Raw genomic sequence first — 27,696 nt, 5'->3', positions numbered from 1 at the left:
TGTATTCAGTTTTGGTTGCCATGATGTAAAAAAGATGTTGAGACTCTAGAAAGAGTGCAGAGAAGAGCAACAAAGATGATTATGGGACTGGAGGCTAAAACATAAAGAGAACGGTTGCTGCAACTGGATATGTCTAGTCTTATGAAAAGAAGGGCTAGGGGTGACATGATAGGGGTGTTCCGATATCTCAGAAGCTGCCACAAAGAGGAGAGAGTCAAACTATTTTCCAAAGCTTCTGAGAGTAGAACAAGAAGCAATGGGTGGAAACTACTCAAGGAGAGAAGCAACTTAGAACTAAGGATAAATTTCCTGACAGAACAATTAATCAGTGGAACAACTTGCCTCCAGAAGTTGTAAATGCTCCAACGTTGGAAGTTTTAAAAAAGAAATTAGATAACCATTTATCTGAAGTGGTGTAGGGTTTCCAGCCTAAGCAGGGGGTTGGACTAGAAGACCTCCAAGTCCCTTCCAAATCTTCTCTTCTCTTCTCTTCTTTTTTATATTACTTTTTGGGCCAAAAGACACAGTTCTTATTATCTGGTTAGGTCTTAATTTTCAGGGAAATAAGGTACTAAATGTGTCCATCAGGGTGACAATCTTAACTGGGCCTTATTTTTGGAGTAGGGCTTATTACAAGCATCCTGAAAAATCATGCTAGGGCTTATTTTCCAGTGGATCTTATTTTCGGGGATATGCCATAGATGATGATAGATAGATAGATAGATAGATAGATAGATAGATAGATAGATAGATAGATAGATAATGGACAGACAGACAGTCAGACAGACAGACAGTAGCTTATAAAGAGGAGGGAGGCAATTTGGGAATGCCACATATAGCAAAAGAAAAACATTTACCATTGCATAAGATAATAAATTTTGGCCTTATACCTCTATCTATCAACTCGGTTTAAACAATTTCATTCTTCTAAGAACTGAGTTTCCCCACGTTGGATCATGGACTAACCAACTATATTTTTTAAGTTGTGTGTTGTACAACTCCAGTATATGTGATTAATTTATGGTCTCATGTCAGGTGGACCCAAATGGAGTAATTTACTAATGAAGAATAGCGCACCGGCTTAGCTATTCCTCTATGTAAAATACTATCCTAGGGAAACTAAAACTATCAACTCAGCCATAAAATTTTTGGTAGGCTAAGGATAATAAGCTAGGAAGAGATACTGGGAGATGAATAGAGTTCTGGATAATCAATAGAAATTATATTCCTCAAATATATTTGTTAATAGAAAACAGCCTTCTTGTACTTTCAGAACCCCAGTTAGTTTTTTTAATTTTTTGTTTATTAAATTTATATGCAACACATTTCATTCTCCAAAGCAACTATTAGGATTACTTTGTAATCCTACACCATTATCTTACACCTTAATAGCCATATTGACCTCATTAGCACATGGTGCAATTGAATACTAGCTGTTGCCTTTACCTAATCAAATATCTTGCTTCTTTATCCATACACATGTACTGTATATTCTCATATGCACCTGTCTGTAAAAAGAGGCCACAACCTCTCCCATATTAGGTATGGCTTTGCCTCCAGGGCTGTCCATAACCAATTTGTGCATTAGTGTAACTTGGTCCTGATTTTCAGTTCAAATTAACCCTTAGGTAATTCTGCTATACTAAAGTATGGCCCAGGTTTGTGGAAGAAAAGCATATGAACCACAACTATGTTCCAAAGGCCCCTTCAGATACTGACAATATTTTAATTTTTTTACTTTTTAGATCTATACATTCTTTCCTTGCTTGATGAAACATCTCATAGGGCCTTTCAAGGAGACATTGGACTCACCGTTCGATCTTTCATTTGTAAAATGAGAAATAGAACAAAACAAAAAATATTATTCTGTGCACGAGGCACATAATTTCCTTGGGTGTTATCTGGCTCAAAAGATAAAGGTTTACATTTGTTATATTTCAGAACTAGTTGGCAAAGGACTAGTATGTTTCTTGCTACACTAAATAATGAGAGCAACATTTACTTTTTTCTCTTCTCCTCATCATTTTGTTAATCAATAGAGTTTAAGGTACTGGTTTCCATCCCTCCCCCGCATGGACTGGGAGGAACACTTTTATGAACTATTTAGGGACACCATTATGGAAAGTGAATGTTCTAGCCAAATGACAGAAAAATCTGACAATATAGACACCAGTGACATTGATGGAGATCAAGAATCTTATTGCTCATTTATGACCAGGAAAGGCCTAATCCATCCAGAAACCATTAAAATCAACTTAAACTTCTGATCCTTCATTCTGGCTGTTCTATATTAGCATTCTCCAAACCTCGCAATCCGATTGGTCCGCACAGGCCGCAATTTGATTGGTCAACTGAGCGGGCGTGATTGGTGCGCTAGGAACCTCCCACGATTGGCCGAGCCGATCGCGGGAGATTCAAAGCCCTGTCATTGGCTGCCGAGCCGCCGGCCGGCTCTATAAGAAAAGCCGCGCTGAGCGCAGGTCCTGTACCTAACTGCATATCCAATAAAGAGCTGAATGTACACTTTGAGTCTTTCGTCTCAATGCGACCTGATCTAGCCAGGACCGATCTACTCGGAACCGATCTCCCAGACATAACACTGGCCTCAATCTTCACCTGCATAAACATCTACAGCTGAGCTTTCAAGGATATAAACAAATGGGATTGTAATAGTCTGTTGGTTATTTCTGAAATGTTTTTGATGAATGGGTAGTATTGATAACATAAGCCTTCCAAAATATTCCAAAACTAAACTAAAATACCCAATAGTTCCAGAAGGGGAAAAAAACCAGGAGTCATCTACATTAGTTGTTGTTGTTAGTTGCAAAGTCGTGTCTGACCCATCGTGACTCCATGGAAACATTCCTCCAGGCCTTCCTGTCCTCTACTATCTCCCGGAGTCCATTTAAGCTCACACCGATTGCTTCAGTGACTCCATCCAGCCACCTCATTCTCTGCTGTCCCCTTCTTCTTTTGCCCTCAATCGTTCCCAGCTTTAGATTCTTCTCCAGTGAGTCCTTCCTTCTCATTAGGTGGCCATTAGTATTTTAGTTTCATCTTCAGGATCTGGCTTTCTAAAGAGCATCAGGGTTGATCTCCTCTAGGACTGACCGATTGGATTGCCTTGCAGTCCAAGGGACTCGCAGGAGTCTTCTCCAGCACCATAGTTCAAAGGCCTCAATTCTTTGGCACTCAGCCTTCCTTGTGGTCCAACTTTCACAGCCATACGTTGCAGCTGGGAAAACCATAGCCTTGAGTATATGTGCTTTTGTTGGCAGGGTGATGTCTCTGCTTTTTAGTATGCTGTCTAGATTTGCCATAGCTTTCTTCCCCAGGAGCAAGCACCTTTTAATTTCTTGGCTAAATTCCCCATCTGCTGTGATCTTGAAGCCCAGGAAAATAAAATCTGTCACTGTCTCCATTTCTTCCCCATCTATTTGCCAGGAATTGAGTAGCCAGATGCCATGATCTTAGTTTTCTTAATGTTGAGTTGCAAGCCAACTTTTGCACTCTCCTCCTTCACCCGCATTAATAGGCTCTTTAGTTCCTCTTCATCTATAACATACAGTATAAGAACAACTACAACAAGACAGGTAGAGACAGACAGGTAGAAGATCAACAGATTGTATCCATGAACATCAACTAAGAAGACAGAATGAAAACTTCTTAATTGGACAATACTTTGACAGACCTTTTTAAAAACATGTTTTATTGTTTATTAGCATGATAATAGAATAAAATACAAAAATATGAAAGCAAATATTAGGACACAGTGAGGGGGGGAGGGAGAAAAGGGAAAAAAAGCATTGCCTTCTGACTCCTGCAGTAGAATAACTCAACTTTTCACTTTTCCAAAACAATGTAAACTAGCCATTTCCATAACAATAAATCAGTCTAATCAATAAAACCCAAAATCAAAGTTTCATTTTTTTTCCACCTCAGGCACAAAGTCCAGAAGTGGTCTCCATGTGGCAACAAAAGTACTTTTGTCATTTTTAAAAATCAAAACAGTCAATTTAGCCATCTCTGCCAGCTCCGTCAACTTCTGTAGCCATTCATCCATGGTGGGAATCGAAATGTCCTTCCATTTTTGTGCTGCAGTTGATATATATAAGATCAAGTTTCCAATTTTTTTTACTCTTTTTCCATTTTCCATTTCTAAGTCTTTTTCCATTAAATCAGAAGGAAAATTTCTGGTTTCATGTTTATCTTCATTTTAAGAATTTTCAGTATTAAAATATAAATCTTACTCCAAAATTTCTTTGCTTTATCACCTGTCCACCATAAATGATAAAAGGTCCCTTCTTTACTTTTACATTTCCAGCATTTATTTGAGATATCTTTATACATTTTATAAACCTTATCCAGTGTTAAATACCAGCAATACAACATCTTATAAAATTTTTCTTTTAAATTATAATTTAATGTGAATTTTAAACCTTTCGTCCACATATTTCCCCATTGTTCAAGCATCAAATTATATCCAAAATGCCTTGCTCACTGAATCATACAATGTTTTACATGTTCACTTTCCAAATTCAATTTCAATAACATTTTATAAACCTTAGCAATAATATGTTCATCGCTGCCCCCACAGTAGAATTCCCAATTCATTTTTAACAAAGTCAAACCCGTAACTCTTTTTATCTACCTTAAATCTTTCTTTGAATTGTTGATATGCGAAATGGCAAATGTAACATCATTGACAGACTTAACTGGGAAACCATGAGTATTTTAGACCAAGCTAAGACCAAAACATCAAAGAATTCTTGGAAGCCTGGCATTCAGACAAATTAGCAATCAACAGCCACATAGAGATAAACAACATGTATATATCATTCAAAAGAGACAATCAAAAACACTCAAACACCTCCGCACCATCAATCAACATCCAGATAAACAGATATTAAGACCGGGATTAATAGTAGATCAACATATCTATGGAGATTTTCAGTCATCCAGGTCACGATTATCCCAAAAGTGTTTTTTTCAAGAGGCAATTGCATAAGAAATTCCAGTTGCCTCTTGAAAAAAAATCACCTTTGGGACTACTAGATCAACATTCAAGCAATAAACAATACCCCAGTCAAGGAACAACCAATCAGACAAATAATCCAACAATATACAATAGTCAAACAATAAACAATAGCTTAATCAAGGAATTACCATGAAGAAGACTACAGTCCCATCAACACTAATTCTACAGGACTCTCAAAACCAGGACATGTTATCAGACCTGGAGAGCCCAGGGGACTGGGTAGATTTTGCAATGGGTCCCTTACTGTGGTTATTCTTTCTTGCTTTATGTGACTTTTTGTTTGTTTTTTAAATTGCAAGTGTTTTATGTATTTGTTTTTTTAATTGTTTGCATATGGTATGGCCCAGGGTAATTTTTAATGTGAGATGGGTGGTTATATGTATGATAAATCGATATTTAAGATACTATAACTACTATACCTAATGCTACATCTTAATAACATCCTACTTCCTTTCCACGCCACAGTCCACACCTGGATTTACTTCTTACAGCACCTGGACACAACTTATATAGTCCTGATGAAATATTCTGGTTTTAGATTTATAGCCCTGTTTCACTACAGGAATCCACTTTCGTGATGAAAGTTCATAATCATATAATGAACAAGTCACAGGACAGCTGCATTTTTAATTAGCACCGGAAAGAGAGATATCTTATACAAGGTGTCCTTCGGTATTTACTCTACTATGCTGAGAAAGAAATTTCCTGCTCTGATCCCAATTCATCAATGGTGTCTTTTATTTTAGCAGCTGCCCAATTCCTACTAAACATATGTAACCAGCTCTTATTATTACATAAACAACTCCAGGAATGGAGTGGGAAGGGATATAAAACCTGTTGAACAAAAGCAGCCTCTTATGAGAATCACAACCATGAACAACCAAACTCCCCTCAGTTTAATGATGGGTGGATCTCCAACACTGTAAGTATATGAAACATTTTAATCTGTGTGAATTGAAAGCACCTGCCATCTGTTCATCTTTTAAAATGGGAAGAGTTGGTTTATCTTATATTGACATTCGCACTAGAGACTTATGATCTGTGCAAATTTCAAATGCCATATAAATAGCAATGGAATTTCTTAATCCCTGAGTTTATAACCAATGCAACTTTGTCTTTGTAAGCACAGCACTTCAAGTTTGAGGGAGTTGTATTCCTCCTGTCAAGGTATAAGTGGCTGAGAATTTACCTGGAATTAAGGGGAAACTTCTTAGCAATGAGAACAATTAATCAGTGGAATAGCTTGCCGTCATAAAAAATGTGGGTGCTTCATCACTGGAGGTTTTTAAGAAGAGAAAGGACAGCCACTTTTCTGAAATGGTGTAGGGTCTACTGCATGAGCAGGGGGTTGGACTAGAAAGCCTCCAAGTTCTCTTCCAGCTCTATTCTGATTGATTGATGGAACTTCCAACAGTGAAACACAACGTTTTTTATTCATTATATAAAAAAATAAGGCTTAAACTGGAGGTTTACTTCTACTTCTTGACAACTTGGGGAAATATGTGTTCATGAGTCCAGTTCTACATAATCCTGTTGTCCAGCAGGCAACACAAAGCTTCACAAAAAGTTGGCTTTTTCAAAAAGATATAGGGGATTGGAGGCTAAAATATATGACGAACAGCTGCATGTTCTCCTGGATATGTTTAATTTAATAGAAAGAAAGACTAGGGGTGACATGATAGCAGTATTCCAGTATCTAAAGGGCTGCCCCAAAGAAGAGGGGGTCAACCTATTCTCCAAATCACCTGAAGGCAGGACAAGAAGCAATGGATGAAAACTAAGCAAGGAGAGAAGCAACCTGTAATTAAGGAGAAATTTCCTGACAGTGGGAACAGTCAGCGAAACCACTTGCCTCCAGAAATTCTAGGTGCTCTAACACTGGAGGTTTATAAGAAGAGATTGGACAACCATTCGTCTGAAATTTCTATGGAGATTCTCAGTCATCCAGGTCATGGTTGTCCCAAAAGTGCTTTTTCAAGAGGCAACTGAACTTTATGGTGGAAGTCCAGTGGCCTCTTGAAAAAGCACCTTTGGGATTTGTCTGAAATGTTACAGATTACCTTTTGAGACCTTCTGACAAGCAAGGTCAATGGGGAAGCCAGATTCACTTAACAACCATGTTACTAACTTAACAACTGCAGTGATTCACTTAACAATTGTGGCAAGAAAGATCATAAAATGGAGCATTTTATTTATTTAGCATATGGCAAATATGTGGACATAGTGGATCAAATGTTAATGTCCAGTCCACCCAGTTATTCAAGGACAGGGTGGTCTATGTTGAAAAAAATCAGAAATTGGGCCGGTGTAAACTCTTGATGGACATTTGGATACAATGTGATAGATATTTTGTTGAGGAGCACCACAGTCACACTGAGAGGTAGAGACAGGACCCCACTTAAACAATGAGTCCTGGCAGATACCATGTTAGGTACGAATCCTGTTCAGAGTTGCCCAATGCACCTTTTGTGTAGAGTCAACTACATAATTACCTGTAACTGGGCGTTCAGCAGCCCATTTGGCTTTCCACTGTGTGTCGATGTCAAAGTTAGACAGCTGTTGAGCGAGTGCCAGAGAGGGCTTCCTGGATTTAAGCCTGCCAATTGATAGATGAGGAAGATCAGCATGCACAAAAAGAAGTGGATTTCTCATAATTTTGTTGTACTCCTTTACTAAAGCTTCCTGCCTTCGTAAAGCTGGTGGTGCAATGTGGCTCAAGACAGGGAGCCAGAAACAGGTTTTGTGGCCCACCAGTGGCTAGCAGAGCTGGCGGCAGATTCAGACAGTGAGGAGGTTGGGGAGGAACATGGGCCAGTCTTGGAGTCTGGGGAAGGCTCTGATGAGTGCTCTGCATCAGAGGCAGAGATGGGGCCAGGGCCGTCTGACAATTATCCTTCAGAGTCGGAGATCAGTGGAGCAGAAGAAAAGCTGGAGCCTGTTCCCAGTGTGCACATGTGCAGAGCTGTCAGGAGAAGGGAACAGTTAAGGACAAGGGTCGACTCAGGAATAAGGGCACAGGTGGATGGTGAATGGCCCCTCCTATAGGGAATAAAGAGGAGTAAAGCAGGATTGGTGTTTGTAGGGGACAGTTCAATTCATTAGGGTGAAGATCTGTTCCTGACCTCTTGCCAAGTAATTTCTACTACAGCGTGGCGTTTGGAAAATATTGGCAACTCTCCAAGCCTGATAAAGGTCTGTAGTTATGAAACCTCATGAAAGACTGTTTGCCGGGACTTTGCTGGAGAGGAATTCACCTTAACCTAAATAAAAGGGGTTTTATCGGGATGAAGAGTCTGCTTCGTGATCTTGGGAAGCCTTAGGTCAGAACAGTAGGAATAGATTTTATGCAACCACTGATGATCCTCATTGTATCATTTAGTCTAGCATCGATCTTGCTTAGTGTGGCAGCTATTAAGCCGAATGGGTGCAGTATTCAGCTGTGGAATAGACCAACCCAAGTGCTGATATTCTGAGTGTAGAGGCTGAGCTCCCTCATAAAAGGGGGCAAAATTCACTTAACAACTGTCTCAGTTAGCAACAAAAAATTTGGTCTTAATTGTGATCGTAAGCGAAGGACTACCTGTATAGGGTTTCTGCTTGAACAGGTTGGATCCAAGGTCCCTTCCAACTCTGTTATTATGTTATGCTGATAAAAATTTAGAAGGCGAAAGAAAGTTTGATGACCTGGTTTGTATTTCAGTTTTCACATATCTTGAATGGCTTTTATCTTGTCTTCCAATTCAATTCAGTTCATCAGTTCAACACTCCAACACTCCAAATTCACATTTTTTTTTCTTTTATTACCTGGGCACCTGTATTGTCAAATTGTTTTTACTTGCTCACCAAGTTTCTTAGCCAAAGAATCCCCAATAAAAACATTAATACAATACAGGACAATCCTTGGAATTCCCCCTAGCAAGGTCTCCATGAAGCACAAAAATATTCCACGGAATGCCATAGAAATTCCAAATTGAATATGCTTGCTATTGAAAGCTAACTTGTGAATTATAATTTGGAAAATCTTTTGCAAGATCGTTTAGTGTTGACAGACTGCGGCAAGATCCAATTTGAAAAAAGGCCATTGCTTAACTAGTGGACGAAGAAATTGGCTCATAGGGGCACTGGGTGTGAATCTCATTTTATTATTAAAGAGGCAACTGTTGAATTTTCAAGAATTTTTCAAATTGTTTGAAAGCAGGGCTGAACCCTAATGCTAGTCTGTGACCCATTGTTTGGTGGATAGCAGATAGCAGGAGCAATGGAACATATACAGACAAATATTAAATATTTATCAATATTCTGAATATAGTGACTATAGTATCATTTCAATGTTAACTTTGCAGCGGTTAACATTGAAACAGCACTATTAAATTAAAACCCCAAAATGAGTCCCATATGTTGGAAATGCAAAAAAAAAAAAAAAGAAGGAACATACTACCATATGTGGTGGTTTTGCCCAGAGGCTCGAAAATATTGGCTTAAAATCAAAGATTGGTTACAGGAAATCACTAATGAACAACTAGACCTAGAACCGGAACTCTTCCTATTGGGGAATCTTTAAAAAAAATATGTAAAGAGCACGAAATACTTATTATTACATATATTGACTGCTCCCAGAATTGCTTTTGCCCAATGCTGGAAACAACCAGACATACCTTCAGAGAAATTGATTATACAAAAAGTTATGAACTGTGCTGAAATGGACAAATTAATGCTGAGTTTAAACGATAAAGAAACTTCAATACTTTATAAGGTGTGGGAACAACGGTATAGCTGGATAAAATGGAGATAGATTAAAGATAGATAGTTATCAAATATAAGTAATAGATAAAATAAGAATGTAATTACGCATAAATCAATACCTGCAAACAGAGCACGAATCATTGGTATATGATAAACACTACAAATTGCTGTTATTAAGTGATATTTTTTTTTATCTTTTTAGTGTAATAAAAGTTCAATAAAGTTTATTTAAAAAGAAAAAAAGAAACAGCACTATGTAACCTAAAGCCATCCCTATCTATTGGCCCTGATGGATTATGTGCCTACCGTGTTTCTCACAAAATAAGGCCGGGCCTTATTTTTTTTTGACCCCTGAAAAAACGGCTAGGCCGTCTTTTCGGGGGACGACTTAATTTCCTCCCCCACCTAGAGCGGCCCATACGCACGTACCTCACCGCGAGGCCGCTTCTATCGGCCGACGAAAGCTCCCTGAAGGCAGAGTCCCCAGCTGCTTCAGGGCGTGGCATGGCTGCCCGTGTCCCCTCACCTTTAGGCAGTCTCTTTCGGGCAATGGAAGCTCCCCAAATGCAGTCACCAGCCACTTCTATTGGCCGGTAGAAGCGGCCTCGGGGCGAGCGCACACACACACTCCCCTTGCCACGAGGCCACTTCAATCAGCAGAAGAAAGTTCCCTTGAAGGCAGAGTCCCCAGCCACTTCAGGGCATGGCGTGGCTACCCGTGTCCCCTCGCCTTTAGGCAGTCTCTTTTGGATGATGGAAGCTCCCCAAATGCAGTCACCAGCCACTTCGATCGGCCGGTAGAAGTGGCCTCGGGTGACTGCACACACACACACACACACTCCCCTCACCACGAAGCCGCTTCTTTCGGCAGACGAAAGCTCCCTTGAAGGCAGAGTCCCCAGCCGCTTCAGGGCGAGGCGTGGCTGCCCGTGTCCCCTCGCCTTTAGGCAGTCTCTTTCGGGTGATGGAAGCTCCCCAAATGCAGTCACCAGCCACTTCGATTGGCCGGTAGAAGCGGCCTTGGGGCAAGCGCACACACACACTCCCCTCGCTGCGAGGCCGCTTCTACTGCCCGAAAGAGACTGCCCTAATTGCGAGGGGACATGGGTAGCCACGCCACGCCCTGAAGCGGCTGGGGACTCTGCCTTCAGGGAGCTTCTATTGGCTATCGGGATATTCTCGCCTAGGCTACCTGCAGGGCACTCCTAAAAGCAAGTTTTCTCCCCCTCCCCCCCATTTCTCTTCACCTCGTGTAGTTCTAACGAACGATGTGAGAAGTGGCGGGGAAAAGCATGGTTTGAATAGGCCTAAATTTTGGGGGCGGGGCTTAATTTCACCTCATGCCTAGAGATCATGCTGGGCCTTCCTATTGGTGGAGGCCATATTGTTGGAGAGACACGGTACTTTTTGAAAAAGCTTGCCACTGCCCTAGCCAAACATCTAAGCACACTCTATGAGGTATCTTTCAAATCCAGCTCCCTGCTTGACTTATGGTCATTAGCCACAGTCATACCTGTTGTGCCTCTGAGGTTTGAACCAGGTCGGTCAGCAGATGTAGGCTCGAGTGAGGAGGAAGATCTGGCATTGAGATTCGAGCCTGCATTGCTGAGCGACGTTGAGAGGAGTCTGGGGGAGGAGGAGGAGTTGAATCTGAGAGATGAGCCTGATTTATTAGAAGTTTCAGAGGCGTCTTCCTCTTCTGGAACTCCCTCCCTGATTGCACCTCAGATGTTAACTGTTAATCAGGAAAGTGTGCCAGAGGCTTCAAGCGATGATGAAACTGCCCGATGCTGGCTGGATGCTAGGACTAGGAGAAAATTGAGACGTCAATCTCAATTAGAAAAGAGACGTCCAGTCAAGGATTAATTAATGAGACTGACACGCCCCTTCAGGGTATCCTATAAGGAGCGTGCTAACGCCTCTCCCCCGCTCGAAGCAAAGTGGATTTTTAGTGCTTTTTGGATTCGGAAGAATACGTTTGAAGCGGCCATCGTGATTTAAGGACAATTCAGACTTGCCAGACAGATTCCAGGAAGACTGCCAAGGACTGTGCAAACAGAGCAGTTAACTCTTTTGGGTCTGGTTTTGTTTTGCTTGAATATTTGAACTCTGGAATTGTGTAATCTCACCTTTGGATACAGGTGAGACATAACACATACCTATTTTTAAAAAGGGAGACCCTAGTCTAGTAGAAAATTACAGACCTATCTCACTGTATTACGTCACCTGTAAAGTCATGGAATCAATTATAACTTCAAAAAAGGCAACTATGATCTTATAGACAATTATCTCTCATCTCTTGATTGGCAACTTCTATTCACTGGATGCAATATTGTTGAAGACCATTACAACATATTTTTACTTGAAGTCAAAAAGAGTCATCAAACTATATGTACCAATAACAACTCCCAAAACCAGAAAAAAACAAATTACCCATAACAATAAGGAAGCTTCAATCCAAAAAGAAATCACTTTGGTGGAAAAACAAATCTGGTCACGTTGCCAACTTCAAAAGCTAACACAAAAATTTATGCCACCAGATAACAACCACAACCCAATCCATAACCCAATCCACAAAAAAACATAAGCCAGACAAATAATGATATCCCAATCCTCATCAGAGAAGCTGTTGAGCGTAAACAGAAACGTCCAAACGCCATCTTATTTGGACTAGAGGACATCAATGATAATGATGACATCACAACTGTCCGAAACATCATCAGTGATTATCAAGCACCAACCATCTCCCTTGATGAAATACTTGACATTTCCCGCATTGGCCAAGAGCTCAAAAACAGAGACGGCTCTGTGGCCCCACGCTTCTGCAGGGTCATTTGCAAAAATGAATCAAGCAAACGTAAATTCATTTACACTATAAATTCACTTGCCAAAACCAACACCAACCATAAGAACCTCCGTTGTCGCCCTGACCTAACCATACAGCAATGTGCCCGCTCCCATGTACTCCGCACTGAACTCAAAAAATGTCTAGACAATGAAGAGAAGGACCTGTACATTGACTACCATGCTGCCTGTATCAAAAGTAAGTCACACAACCTGCAGCTCAGCTTTAATCTTCAACCACAACCCTACCTCAACCAATCCACCATCACCCAAGACTAGGCACGCACACCCCTAACTACCTCAATTCCAACTACTGCTGGCCTTAAATGCAAGCTACTCAATGCAAGAAGCCTTGCGAATAAAATACCTGAATTTCTCCTCTTACTAAATATGGCTAAATTTGACATCATATTTGTCTGTGAAACATGGCTCAATGCATCTCTCCCTGACTCCATTACCACAGTAAGAGACTATCATGTTTACCGGTCAGATCATGAAATTCGTAGAGGAAGTGGTGTTGCTATCTTCGATAAAAAGTTCTTTCATCTAAAAAACATCCAAGTTACCCAGGAGCTTGCTCTTCCTGAGACCATCACCTGTGAACTATCCTCAAATATCACATTTCGATTTTTACTATGTTACAGAGCACCTGATTATGACATCGAACATGTAAACAAGCTAAATACACTACTAACATGGGCAGCATCCTGCTTTTATCTTTCTTGGTGACTTCAATCTACCTCATATTGACTGGACCCTAAATGAATGTACAACTGAACCCATACACGCAACCTTCTACAATGCTGTTACAAATCTGGGACTGGAACAACTAGTAACCAACAACACTAGACTAAACAACTGCCTCAATCTCATCTTCTGCAATAGTTTCAATTTAATTTACAGAATACAAACTAAAGAACCCTTTTCCAGCAGTGACCACAATATGATTGACTTTTGTCTCAACATATGCCCACACAAAAATCATCACAATGACGTAATCCCCAATTATAACTTCATTAAAGGCAACTATGATCTTATAGACAACGATCTCTCATCCCTTGATTGGCAATCTCTATTCACTGGATGCAATACTGTTGAAGACCATTACAACATATTTTTACTTGAAGTCAAAAGAGTCATCAAACTACATGTACCAACAACAACTCCCAAAACAAAACAAAAACAGATTACCCATAACAATAAGGAAGCTTCAATCCAAAAAGAGATCAAAGACTGCAACGACGACACCTTCAAAGCCAACATCTTTAACACATTCTTTGGCTCAGTATTTGTAAACAGCAATGGATCATGCCCAGTATTTCCTAGCCGAACCACAGACAACTACAATGATCCAATACATATCGATTTTAATGTTGAAAAAGCACTACGCAATCTAAAACCATCTCTATCTATTGGACCGGATGGAATATGTGTCTACTTCTAAGAAAGCTATCCACTGCCATAGCCGAACCTCTAAGCATAATCTTTGAAAAATCTTTCAGGACCAGCTCCTTGCCTAACCTATGGTCACAAGCCACGGTCATCCCCATCTTCAAAAAGGGAGACCCCAGCCTAGTTGAAAATTATAAACCAATCTCCTTATGCTGCGTCACCTGTAAAGTCATGGAATCAATTATTAACCAATCCAATATCCTCCACTTAGAGACAAACAACCTACTCTCCAATAAACAATTTGGTTTCAGGAAAAAACTATCCTGTAATCTGCAACTCTTACACTGCAAAAACATATGGACTACACAACTCCATCAGGGCAAAGCAATAGACACAATCTACATAGACTTCTGTAAAGCCTTTGATTCAGTGGTACATGACAAACTACTCCTAAAACTAAAATCTTATGGTATCTCTGGACACCTGCTTAACTGGATAGAAGCATTCCTGTCAAACAGACAACAAATGGTCAAAATTGGGAGCGTCCTATCAAATTCTGTACTTGTCAACAGTGGGGTCTCCCAAAGCAGTGTTCTAGGACCAACTCTTTTCATACCCTACATAAATGACCTCTGTGATCATATTAAGAGCAACTGCGTTCTCTTCGCTGATGATATAAAGCTATTCAACACCACCGACAATACTGCTACCCTTCAAAAAGACCTCGACTATGTATCAGAATGGTCAAACAAATGGCAACTTCAAATCTCAACAAATAAATGCTCTGTCTTACATATTGGCAAAAAAAAATCAGAAAATAAAATACAAGCTGAATAGGCAAGACCTTGTTGATGATCCAAACTCTGTCAAGAACCTGGAGTACTCATCTCTAATGATCTAAGTGCTAGAGCCCACTGTAACTACATAACCAAAAAGGCATTAATCACACTACTAACTAGAGCATACAAAACGTTTGCTAGACCAATACTTGAATACACTCATCATGATAGGATTGACTGTAAATTTCCTCTGGCTGGTTAACATGAAGCCTTGGGGGGGAATTTTAAAAATATGAAAAAGGACACCAAGAGTAAATTGAAAGTGATATGTTTTATTGGCACCAAAAAGGAAGCAAAATTAAAGTGTAACAAGCTTCTTTCGCACACTATTCATACACAACCTCCTGGTCTTTCTTCTGGTGTTTTTCTGGTCTTTTGTTGACCTGGTTAGGTCTATTGTGTGAACCCAGCAATGTGTTAAAGAAGTTTAAGTGTGGAGTTAACAGAAGCAAAACATCCTATTAAGTGAGTAGGTATCTAGGAAACAGTAACATACTGAATAGCTAGCCTATAATTAATGTTATGCTTTTTATGGTGTTTAAGTTTAAGAATGTATGGGAATAGTACACAGTTTATAAGGGTGTGGATGCATTGACACTTTTACAACAGGTTCTTCATTGAGTTTTTTCACTCCTTGAGGCAACTGAAAGCTGAAGGCCCTTAACAGGCTGGTCAGAAAGATGAAGATCTCAATTCTTGCCAACTGCTGTCCCACACATGCACGCTGACCTATAGATAAGATAAAGTATAAAGGGGATAATAATCAATTATCTGGAGTTGTCATGCCCCATCATATAATTTTTATATACTGTTTTTGCTCTCTCATCCCATCTAGTGGCCGGAGGACAAATATGCCCTAATGTACGATCTTTATATACTGTTGTTGCTCTCTAGCCCCATCTAGTGGCTAGACAGACAAATACCAAGTAAGTTTGAAACTGACCCAACCCATTTCCCCATCAGCCCACACTCTCAAACCAAGTGCACGCTAGGAAGCCAGACTCCATTTCCTTTAGCATTTGGAGAAGGCAGAAGCACAAAGAAGAATCTATCTTAAACTGTGGCACATGGTCATCCAAGGACAAACCCACATCCCAAACACAGAGCATCATTGGTGAGATTTAAATTGCTTGCATTTATGAATTGTTATGTTCAGCAGTAACTCAATATTGTCTATCTTGTATTTAGTTCTTATTGTATGTATCCCTATTTTTCCCAGTTTCACCATATCCTGTTCTTTCAATAAAGCCTTTAGACACTGTCTGTTTTATTGGAGGATAAGTGGGTTTTTGCTGCATGTCGAGCTGCATACAGACTAACGCGTAGTGAGGACAAGAACAGGGGTATACCCTATCAGCAAGGAAATCTGAAACAATTTGTAACAGCCAAAGCAGATTTCCATGTTGAATCTTGGTATCTTAACAGATTCAATTCCTACAGCTGCTTTCTTCATTTTACTCTGTTTATTGATACCCTTCAGAGGGGCTATCTTTTTACCTGGTCCATCAGAGTAATTGCTACTGTGGCACTGGACTTTTCTTTTCTCGGGAATTGTAATATTTATGGACAGATTGTCAATTCAGGAATGGTTCAGTTTGGCCATGATTGCTATGGATCTGTCCCAACTACTATTGGTCTTTGATATTTTGTTTCTCTCTAAAGAAGAACCAGCTTTGCATAATTCTTATTGCCACAGACAGATGTGAATGCCATTCTGAAGGGATGGAAACCAACTTCTCCAAAAATTGGAGAGGATCTTTTGCAGATCCCATTTTGTAGGGATGAAGGGCCACCAAAATACTATGGTCAAGCTACCTGATAGGACTGGATGGAATACATTAACCGAACCTTATAGCTCTTTTTTTTTTTTTTGTGGAGTCCAGTCTGATTTGTGAAATATGGAGATATCTCTAGCAGTTTTAACATCATTCACAAGATTATTTTTACAATAGAGTTGAATCATATTTGGAGATATTTTCTAGAAAAAGTGCAGAGAAGAGCAACCAGGATGATTAGGGGACTGGAGACTAAAACATATGAAGAACAGTTACAGGAACTGGGCTTGGCTAGTCTAGTGAAGAGAAGGACCAGGGGAGACATGATAGCAGTCTTCCAATATTTGAGGGGCTGCCACAGAGAGGAAGAGGGGGGTCAAGCTATTTTCTAAAGCGCCTGTAGGCCAGACAAGGAATAATGGATGGAAACTGAACAAGGAGAGACTTAACCTGGAAATAAGGAGAAACTTTCTGACAGGAAGAACAATCAACCAATGGAACAGCTTACCCTCAGAAGTTGTGGGAGCATCATCACTTTAGACTTTCAAGAAGAGATTGGACTGCCATTTGACAGAAATGGTGTAGGGTCTCCCGCTTGGGTGTGGGGTTGGACTAGATGACCTATTAGGTCCCTTCCAACTCTGATTATCTGTTATCTGGTTTATGATTATGAATCATTCTCAAATATTGCAGATAATCAAAGAAGCAATGGTTTCACAGCTCCAGATGAATTTGGATGTAACTGGCCATTTCATCTGGGTCTTTATCAGTCTATGATACTCAATTTGTTTTGGTTCTCTTGGCAAATAAACTATTCCAGAAACATGATGTTGAGAGAGCTAATTCTTCCCTCAGTTATTTTCAGTTCATTGACCATTCATTGGCCCATTTCTGGGCCATCAGCTGGACTTTGGCTTTGAGGACACAGTTAGTTATTCCAGCTTTTTGTATTGGAATATACTCGGAAGTGTATATCCAGGTGATTCTGATAGATCACTATATGGCTAGATCATCGATGCTAGAGCAGGTGAACAAATTGTGGGAATGGACTGACACCATAAAGAGAGGTTTGAATTTTGGAGTTAGCTGCCAGGTGCTACTAGATTTACAGATAATAGTTGTTGCAATTCATTCATTCATTCATTCATTCATTCATTCATTCATTCATTCATTCATTCATTCATTCATTCTGTCAACCCTGAAGCTGACCTGACTAAAACCATTTTTGACGGCTTCAGTTTACTTTACTTTACTTTATTGTCATTGCACTTCACACAACAAAATTAAATGGCATCTTCTGTGTCGTGCTGAGGGAGGGGGGGATTTAAGATAGAGGGGATTCTGTGGCCAAAACAAAATATTTTCTCTTGGGAGCCAAGGACATTCTCACACCTGGTCAGAGGAAGGCGGAGTGATGCCATCTGGCTGCCAGTCCACACCCTGATTGGACCACGTGACTGATTGTTTTGAGAAAGGAGAAAAACCTTTACTTTTAATTAGGTGAAAACTGCAGGAGACTTCAGAATTGGTTTTCATCAGACATGTGCCAATATGATAATTCCAATAAAAGTATTCTTTGAGGAATCTACCTACCTCAGAGTTTTGCTTGCTGTGGATTTATTACTTGGAACTCTGACACATTCATTCATTCATCCATCCATCCATTCAAAATTGTTGCAATATGGAAGTGCTTTTCTGATGCTAAGCTAAGTAAAAGTTTGGCTGGGTTTCTAGCTCTGCTTACAAGTCCTTCAGCTGCCTTTTAGCTGCTTCGGGAAATTTTTGTCAGAGTGTGCAGGTAGGCAGTAGTTGTTTTTCATCTATGTGGATGGGATTCCCTTAGTTTTGAAGCTAGTAGGAATTCCTATTGAGACCATGATGATCCCAGAATAACTCAGGGGTGATGTTAAGTGGGAATCTATTTGTTATAAGTGACTTTGAGCTATTGGATGTACCTATTCCAAACGGCAGAAACTCTTCTCGGTCAATGAACTTCCCATCCTTATCTAAAAAGTGATTCGGGTTGAATTCTTTAGGTGTCTCCCATTGTTCAGGATCAAGAAGGACAGAGCGCAGGTCTGTGACAATAAAGCTTCCCTGTGAAAATAGAGATGACTAAACACAGCAGTTTCGTAAAGGAAACAGGCGAAAAAGTTCAAATAATATTGATGAAACATTTGGTTTTATCTTGACACTGTGAACTCCTATTTGTTGATCTCCAAAGCAGTTTGTGAGAGCGGTAGCTTCTCAACTGTTTAGCTTCCTTTCTCTCCTCCCTTCCATGAAAACACAGAGCTGGGTGAATATTTCTTTATCACACCAGATTGCCCCAAAAACTGGACCAAGAAACGTGGCCATACATGGTTACAATTCTGAATTTAAGATCAGCCCTTAATCTCTTATCATCTTCCTATGATACATAGAAAAAGTTTAAGGCTCTGACTTTAAAAACTGAGATGTGTTTGGATTTAACCCATTAATCCATCCCCCACAAAACTTGCTATTCTTATCCATTCATTTTTGGATGACTACATTGGCAGTTCCTGAACAGAGAGCTTCCGTCCAAATGCCATATTTTCAGGTGTGAACTGCTAGGGGTTCAAGAGAGCCCCTAGCTAAGATTCTGTGCAATTTGGAGAACCCCCAAATCCCACTCTGGGCTGGCTCCACCCACCCCTCTCCTCCCAGGAGGCCCGTTTTGGATGCAGGGAAGTGCAGGGAAGTTCAGGAAGGCTGGAAATGGGCCTGTTTCCAGCTTCCACAGAACCTTCGGAGCCTAGGGAGGCCATTTTTGCCCTTCCGGAGGCTCAAGGAAATGCCCCCCCCCCCGTGGTGCAGGAGGCCGACTAGGCCACGCCCACCCAGCAACTGGGCAGAAAATTGCTAAAATTTTTGAAGCCCACTCCTGCATATTTCTATTTTTCCTTTCATGTTAGGCTACTGGAATGCATCCTGAACACATTTCTCACCTTTGGAATAAGATAACCTCTCATCTTCACATCCCTTGTACTTTGCCTGGGAACTCCAACTATCAAGATGTATTTTAAACGCTGCATTTCATGAATCACGGCATTGGTGTAGGGCAGCTTCTTCCGATCCTGATAGGAAATTGACCCTGAGAAGCCAAATACATCTTCAATCTCCTTCTGGACTCTGTCTAGAAAAAAAAAAAAGATGGAAATAGAAGCTGTGTTTCCTTTTCTATTGTGTTTCACTTATTTATTAATTTGTTTCACAGTTTCGATCCTCAGCAACACTTTTAAGATGTAGCATAGCTTTCAGAGCATTAAATGGAATCTCGTCCTTCTTTTGAGAATCATGAAGGAGTGCAGGCATAAAATCTGTTCTCTCGACTCCAATCTGATTCAATCCAAACTGATTCAGAATAATGATACAAACTGGTGATTTAGTGTGAAGGCTTCTCCGACTCGACTTCAGTCAAGTCAATCTCCAGAATTCAGTCCCAATCAGTTTGGAAATCTAATTCAGTTAAAAAAAGTGTTCCATAATTACCTAGAAAATAATCTGGATCCAACTGTTATACAGCCATCCTCTCTCTCTCTCCCTCTCCCCCTCCCTCTCCTTCCCTCCTTCCCTCCCCCCCTCTCATCTCTCTCTCTCTCTTTCTCTCTCTCCCTCCCTCTCTCTTTCTCTCTCTCCCTCCCTCTCTCTTTCTCTCTCTGTCTTTACCAGACTCTAATTGGGTCTTTGATAAACAATTTAGACCGAAACTAAGTACCAAATCTGAAAACCTTTCTGCGTTTGCAGTGGGTTAAATGTATTCTGCCTCTGCCTACCAACATCCATCAGTATTCATCGGGCTAGCATCCTGTCAGTGTGTGTGAAAGAGTTGAGGGTTGTTTGGAAACGGAAATAGTATTTGCTATGTGAGCAAGAAGGAGACAGCAAGGGCGTGGCTTAGCTCAACTGTTCTGTACTAAAGCTGCTTGGTGCTGTGAAACTGAAACTGAAACTCCTCTGCTTGTGTTTTGCATTTGGAACAGATTTCTTTTCAGGTGGGGAGGGGGAGTAGAACTCCTTAGCATCAGAGCGTGTTAATAATAAAAATAATATAGGAAATACTAATGCTCTGATGGTCATTTCCAAAAATCCTTTCTCAGTGAGCACCTAGAAGCCAAGAGGAACATAGTGCCAAATTTCAAGTCTCTCTCTCTCTCTCTCTCTCTCTGTTTGTGTATGTTATATATGTGTGTGTTTGTGTATTTTCTATGCTCTCCTTTAATCCTGCTAAGCTCATGTTCATAGAAACACATAGAAAAATTATTATGAAGAACAGATTCAGTTCATCATTCAATAGCCCTTAATATTTCAAATAATTCCTGTGTTTTAGAACCTTGTTCCCACAGCCCAGATTTCGCTCACCTTGGATGTCGGGATGATTTGTCAAGAGGAGCAGTGCCCACATCAGAGTAGCAAAGGTTGTGTCTGTCCCAGCAGCAAAAAAATCTAAAATACACCGAGCCAGGTTATCTTCATTGTAGGTAGAGTTGGGGTCATTCCTGCTCTGATGGAAAATGAAAATTACAATGAATTTTATGCAGTTATCCTTGGGTCATTTTTGTTTCTGTTTTGTATCACAAAAAAACTGCAAGCAAGATTACACAGCATGCATTCTAATTTAATGATATGCCACCTGAAAAAAAAATGAGGGCACTATTTTTCCTTGAATCACTTTGTGATTCTGCTTCTTTACTCTTCTTTGGAAGTATTAGAGCTTTTAATCATGTTTTTGAAACACTGGATAAACACTTTTAGGATTTTTTTTTTACTTTAACTTTTATTCTCCTATTAAGACACTGGACCCAATCCTAAACCTAACCATATCAAGAATACTCCATCCTAATGAGACCAGATCAGTGGTGGGATTCAATTTTTTTTTAATACTGGTTGTGTGGGCATGGTGTGACTTGGTGGATGTGGCTTGGTGGACATGGCAGGGGAAGGATACTGCAAAAATCTCCATTCCCATCCCACTCCAGGGGAAGGATACTGTAAAATCCCCATTTCCTCCCCACCCCACTAACCTGCTTTTCCAGCTCCGTCCTCCAGTGCAGGGCAACAAAAGAAGACCCAGCCGATCAGCTGGGACTCAATGGGAGGCAGAGAATAGATGGGGGCGGGGCTAGTCAGAGGTGGTATTTGCCATTCTCCAAACTACTCAATGTTTACACTACCAGTTCTCCAGAACTGGTCAGAGCCTGCTGAATACCACCTCTGGAGCAGATGTACAATGTAACTTTTTAGAAGTGTAGGAAACCTCTCCTCCCCAGAACAAAATATTCCACAAAATAAGAAAAGAAGCTGAATAGAAAAAGGCAGAAAGTAACCCCAGTTTTTCCTCTCCTAAAACAGCCTGCAGACAAAGTTTAAGGAAACTTAAGTTTCATTCATAAAACAATGTATACCTTGTAAAATCAGATTTCTCTAAAAGGATCTCCAACTAGATGGCAGAATTGTCTAGCAACTGAAACTAATTGTGCAAATGAGATTAAATCAGGAAAACAAAACACTCTTTTTGGGAAATTTACATAATCCCACATGCCACAATAAAAAATGTTGCAATGACAATTAAATACTATATCCAGTCTAAAGAGCATAGATGTCAACTCATAAAATATTTCTATGGTCTTTTTACAGTAGCCAACAGAAAGGGAGGGGGGAGCAGTGCAGCATTTTGCAAACCGAAAGTGCATTCCATAAATAGTTTTTCACAGATAGTAACTAGGTGACTGAAGTTTCTGCCACACAAAATTCTAACTGGAGAGCATGATTGATGAATCTTGGCTATGGATGTGTCCCATTGGAGAATATGAATTATGATACACCCAGGGGATGGGGGAAAACCAGGGTCAAGGGTGACAATGAATGATGTGTCTCAGAGTCGGCTACATCTAGGCAGTGCCGGACATTTTAACTCCCAATAAATCCTTTTGAAGTTTTGGAAGTTTGGCTTGAGACTTATGATTTAAGTGCCGAAATCCTGACAATAGAAGGAACACATTTTCATACAAATACCAATACACCAATTAGAAAGAACTCAGAAAAAACATAACAACTCACTAACTCATAACCCCAATTTTCTAGTTGTCCCAGAAATATTTGCTATTGTCACTGCTATTGTTCCTGGACCAATAAACCTCTTTTCCAACTGCAGCCTGCCTCAAATTTTTCCTTTGCCTGCGTTTCTCTACCGGAGTAAGACATGGACTGGATTTAACCTCCAAAAGAAGCAACCTGAACTTACCACGAGCTATATTCAGAATGTATGCTGAATTAGAAAGAAAAAAAAATCTAGGAAGAAGGAAAACGTTATCAGTAGCTCTGCCTTATTTACAGCAAGGAATGTAATAATTTATTGCCTGTGGATTGAACCACAATGAACCCATACCTTCTCCATCTGAAGCAGATAGTGGTCAATGAAATCTTGTGGCTCATGCAGACAGTGGGATTCCTTGTGTTTCTCTATTTCCTGCTTTGCAAAGGAGAGGATCAAATTCATAGAAGCTATAGCTTCTTTATGGGGGCCAGGGAGGTACTTCATTAACCATGGGAATGTATCATATACCTAAAAGAAAAAGAGGAGGAAAAATTATTTATTTTTCACAATAGTTACAGAAGAATCTTAGCGACTGACAGCAACAGCAGAACTTAATATTCAAAAAATAAAATAAAATACAAACCAGTGGTGGTGTTCTACCAGTTCAGCTCAGTTCTCCCAAGCCAGTAGCGGTGATGCGTAGCTTAGACTGAACCGGTTCTCTCCACCGCTTTTGGGTTACTTACTTTTTTCACCATTGAATTTCATTTTGAATTGAATTTCATTTTCATAAATCATCAATCCCTAAATAAACTGATTCATTTTAGAGTTGAACTGATTCCCCTGCTCTAGGGGATTGGACAGGTAGCAGGATCAAACTCTTAGCCAATTAACTAAAAGCACAATTCTCTGTTTCACACTAAAACCCCTGTAGGCTTTTCTTCATTCTTCCAAACCTTTCATCTCTGCAGGATGATGCAATAATTACTGGGAACTAAGCCTGTCTGAGGCAGCTCAGTGTTCCCTGTACGTGTTATATGTGAAAAAGTTTGCTCGTTGGATCATTACCTTACATATAAGCCAATAACATGATACAATCCCTGAAACAGATAATCGTTGACTTACAATTGTTTGCTTAACAACCATTCAAAAATATAACAGACTTGAACAAACTTACTTATGACTTATCCTCAAAGATAAACCACCATCCCAGTTGTCACATGATTGCATTTTGGATAGTTGGCAACTAGCTTCCATTTATAACCAGTTGCAACATCTCAGAGTCACATAATCATGGTTTACATTTTTTGCCATTTTCCAACAAAGAAACATCCATTGGATAAGCTGGGTTTAGACTTATGAGCAAATGGTTCACTTAATGACCATTGGTGATGTTCTTAATGACCATCATAAAAAATGGTTGAACAATCAATTCCAGATGTGGTGACCCAACTTACAAGCACAATGACATATGATCTCTGTTCTTGGCTCAACCTGCCTAGTCTCAGGATAGATCAGTGGTCTAGTATCAAGATCAAGAGAAATCTTTCTTCCTCTTTATTCCTCATTATTCAGACCCAACTCAGTTCTAAGTCAACTTGGTGACCTTGGGCCAATCACTACCTCTCAGCCCTAGGAAGTGAGCAATGGCAAATCACTTCCAAAATCTCGAAAAGGAAACTACAAAGAATTGTCTAGGCAATCACCAGTGACTCAAGGGCACACATTATACTAGATTGTTTCCAGGGCTTCCTCCATGCTGTACATTCTATGATTCCATGGACTATGTTTCTACTATGGAAATATAGTTTGTTTCGGGAGCATTGTCTCTTTAGTAGAAAATATGACTCACCGTATGATAAAAGTCACCAATGAATTTCAAAAGAGTTTTAAGGGCTTGAGTTAGCTTCTGAAAGTTTTCATCTTCAGGAGCAAATTGATGTCCACAACTCAAAGCACATATGACATTACAAACTGCATTTAGTACCAGAAGTGATGGGTCAAATGGTTGTCCTGCAAATGAAGGTATTTCATGGTAAATTCAGACTCTCCTGTTAACCTGTCAATGTAGAGTTGTAATTGCAGGAATATTCTAATCTCGGATGGCAAACCTCAGATAAAGAATGTTTCCAAGCAAATACAACTCAGGCAAACAAAGTCACTAATCTAAAGGAGGATTAGAGAGAGGAAGTAAACATATGTTAGACTTTAACTAGAGATAATTAATTGTGTTAATTACTATGCTAAACAGTAACGAAAGTTAAGCAGTAACCAAAGTTAACCAATGATTGAGGATAACTAAAAATGTGTATAAATGCAAGACTAGACTCCAATAAAGTTCATCATGATTCAGTTGATCATGATCAAACAACTCGACTGCCTCGTCATTACAACAAGTGGTGCATGAACAGGGACCCTCTTACTTCGTCCGGCAAGGATTTGGTGCACCTTCAACCCTTTGTGGTTTCATCAACCTTTTGGTTTCTGTAAGTATGGGGTCTTCGCTTTCTGAGGAACAAAGGAAGCATGTAGATGAATTAGGCTATTTGTTGAAGAAAAATAATACTGAGGTACCACAGAGAAATCTCTTAAGGCTGGTCCAGGAGATTGCAGCTCAGTGCTTATGGTATCCAGAAAAGGGGTCTTTAAAATTAACTGATTGGGAATGTATAGGGAAAACACTGCATACTGAACCTCGAGCAGAAAATAGAAGTTTTGCATGTGTGGCATTTATGTAGGCATGCAATTGAAAAATTTGGTCACAATGAACTTTCTCTTTTAACACCTCCACCTTCACGTTATACTAATGCTGTCATTTATCCCCCTTCTTCACCTGAATATATGTCTTCAATTCCCTCAGCTCCTGCAGATACAGGGCAAAAGCCTCCTGACTCTATTGTTCAGTCTTCTTTTCAGAAAATGGTTGAGTCTTGTAAAAAGGATGCCTCTGTCTCAGGAACAGAACTTGCAGAATTACTGTCTGTTTGTCCAGTACAATATCGTCCTGGTCAGGGGCCACAGCTTGGACTGCAAGTAGCAGAATGGGAGGGTCTGCCTTATCAGATCTTAAGAGAGTTTTAAAAGGCAGTTACAGACTATGGGATTAGTGGTAATTTTACAAGAGGACTTGTAGAAGGAATAAAAAATGGTTATACAATGATCCCTGAAGATTGGAAGCAAATATTTCGCATGATTTTAACATCCATGCAATATGTGGTTTGGGAGAGTGAATATATGAGACATGCTCAAGCTGCTGCTTTAGGAGGGAGAGGAGCATATACAGTTGAGCAGCTATTTGGTTCTGGACCATTTGGTACAATTCCTACTCAAGTTGTTCTTTCTCCAGCTACGTTAACTATTGTTTCTGAATGTGCCTTTCATGCTTTTCTTAAGGTACCTCAAGCTGGAGAACCTAGAGCAAATTTTTCAAACATTCGACAGAATGCCAATGAACCTTATGCTGATTTTGTTGAGTGTCTGTCCAAAGCAATTAGACAGCAGTTTGATCATCAGGAAGCTGCTGGTGAACTTCTTCGCCAATTAGCTATTGAAAATGCTAATGCGGATTGTAAAAGAGCTTTACAGCTGTTAAAGGCTACTGCTCATTACACTCTGGCAGATATGCTGTGAGTCTGCCAGGATATTGGATCACAAACTTATAAAATGCATATGTTAGCAGCTGCTATTTAGAAAGGACAGTGACCAATTGGTAACTGTTTTAAGTGTAAGAAGCCTGGCCACTTTCAGAAGGACTGTCATTCTATACCTTCTATGCCTCAGAATCGTCCTTCGAAGAAGTGCCCTATTTGTAAAAAGGGATTTCATTGGGCCAATCAATGTCGGTTTCGGTTGGGAAACTTGCCAATGGGTGTGGCACCCATCCAGAATCCAAAACGTGCCTTTCCCATCACTCTGACTCCTCCAGCAGTCTCTCTCACTCCTCCCCAGCCACAGCCGGTAGCGCTGGAATCGATTCAATCACTCAAGAGGAAATTGAGTTTAAATTTCCCATGGAAGTTAAAATAGTTCCATTTCAATTTAAAGGTCCTCTTCCTTTGGGATTAGTTGGCTTAATTTCGCCTCGTTCTTCTGCACACAAAAAGGGCTGTTTTGTTGTGCCTGGGGTAATAGATTCAGATTACACTGGTATCCTCATGATTCAGATTTGGGTGAATCTTCCTCAAGTTCTTCCTTGTAATTCTTCTGTTGCTCAATTGCTTCTTCTTCCACATGAAATTCCATCTCCTGGTATAGGTAATCATGGGGATGCAGGATTTGGATCAACTTCTTTATCTGTAGGCTTACTTCATCAGCTGAACTCCTCTCATCCTTTGTTAACGCTCTTTCTTAATAAACAACCATTTCAAGGGTTATTGGATACTGGAGCCGATGTTACTGTCATCTCCTCTTTACAGTGGCCAGTACAGTGGCCAAAAATGACAGTTTCTTCATTGTGGGGAATAGGAGGTTCTACAGCTGCTTGGCAGAGTGTTCAAGAAATTAATGTTACAACATCTGCTAGTAAGTCCTTTTTCCTACAACCATACATTCTAGATATTCATACTAATATTTGGGGCCATGATATCCTTTCTCTTTTCAATGCCCATTTGATTCTTGATGATGGCTCTTCCTCTTAAATGGCTCTGTTCTACGCCGGTTTGGGTGGAACAATGGCCATTATCAAGGGAAAAACTTGCTACTTTACAACAATTGGTTCAAGAACAATTGGCTGCTGGTCGTATAGAACCTTCTACTAGTCCTTGGAATACTCCTGTTTTTGTCATAAAAAAGAAAAATGGGAAATGGCATCTCCTGCAGGATTTAAGAGAAATTAATAAATGAATCCAACCCATGGGTCCTTTACAATGTGGTCTACCAAATCCTACCTTAATTCCTAATTTTTATAAATTATTGGTAGTTGATCTTAAAGACTGCTTTTTTACTATACCTTTGCAGCCTCAAGACAAAGAAAAATTTGCATTTACTGTCCCAGTTTTTAATAATAGC

General features: G+C 40.0%; 1 protein-coding gene across 4 annotated transcripts in view; it reads right to left on the bottom strand.

The window, feature by feature from the left end:
- Positions 1 to 15,108: 15,108 nt before the first annotated feature.
- LOC113426092 (cytochrome P450 2J2-like) overlaps positions 15,109 to 27,696 on the bottom strand; it is a 37,154-nt gene continuing 24,566 nt past the window's right edge. For all 4 annotated transcript variants that reach the window (XM_087965508.1, XM_087965507.1, XM_087965506.1 and 1 more), the window contains 6 exons: positions 24,542 to 24,702; positions 23,041 to 23,217; positions 21,015 to 21,156; positions 19,601 to 19,788; positions 18,587 to 18,728; positions 15,109 to 15,585 (listed from right to left, as the gene is read on the bottom strand). In XM_087965508.1, the coding sequence (XP_087821634.1) occupies positions 15,401 to 15,585; positions 18,587 to 18,728; positions 19,601 to 19,788; positions 21,015 to 21,156; positions 23,041 to 23,217; positions 24,542 to 24,702 (995 nt within the window). In that variant the 3' untranslated portion in view covers positions 15,109 to 15,400. The remainder of the gene's footprint in view (positions 15,586 to 18,586; positions 18,729 to 19,600; positions 19,789 to 21,014; positions 21,157 to 23,040; positions 23,218 to 24,541; positions 24,703 to 27,696) is intronic.

The sequence above is a fragment of the Notechis scutatus genome, chromosome 4 (assembly GCF_049901735.1).
Source record: "Notechis scutatus isolate UNSWTSFEM ecotype Mainland chromosome 4, rNotScu1.2, whole genome shotgun sequence".
In the NCBI taxonomy this organism is placed as follows: Eukaryota; Metazoa; Chordata; class Lepidosauria; order Squamata; family Elapidae; genus Notechis; species Notechis scutatus.
This window is presented reverse-complemented; position numbering and strand designations above follow the sequence as displayed.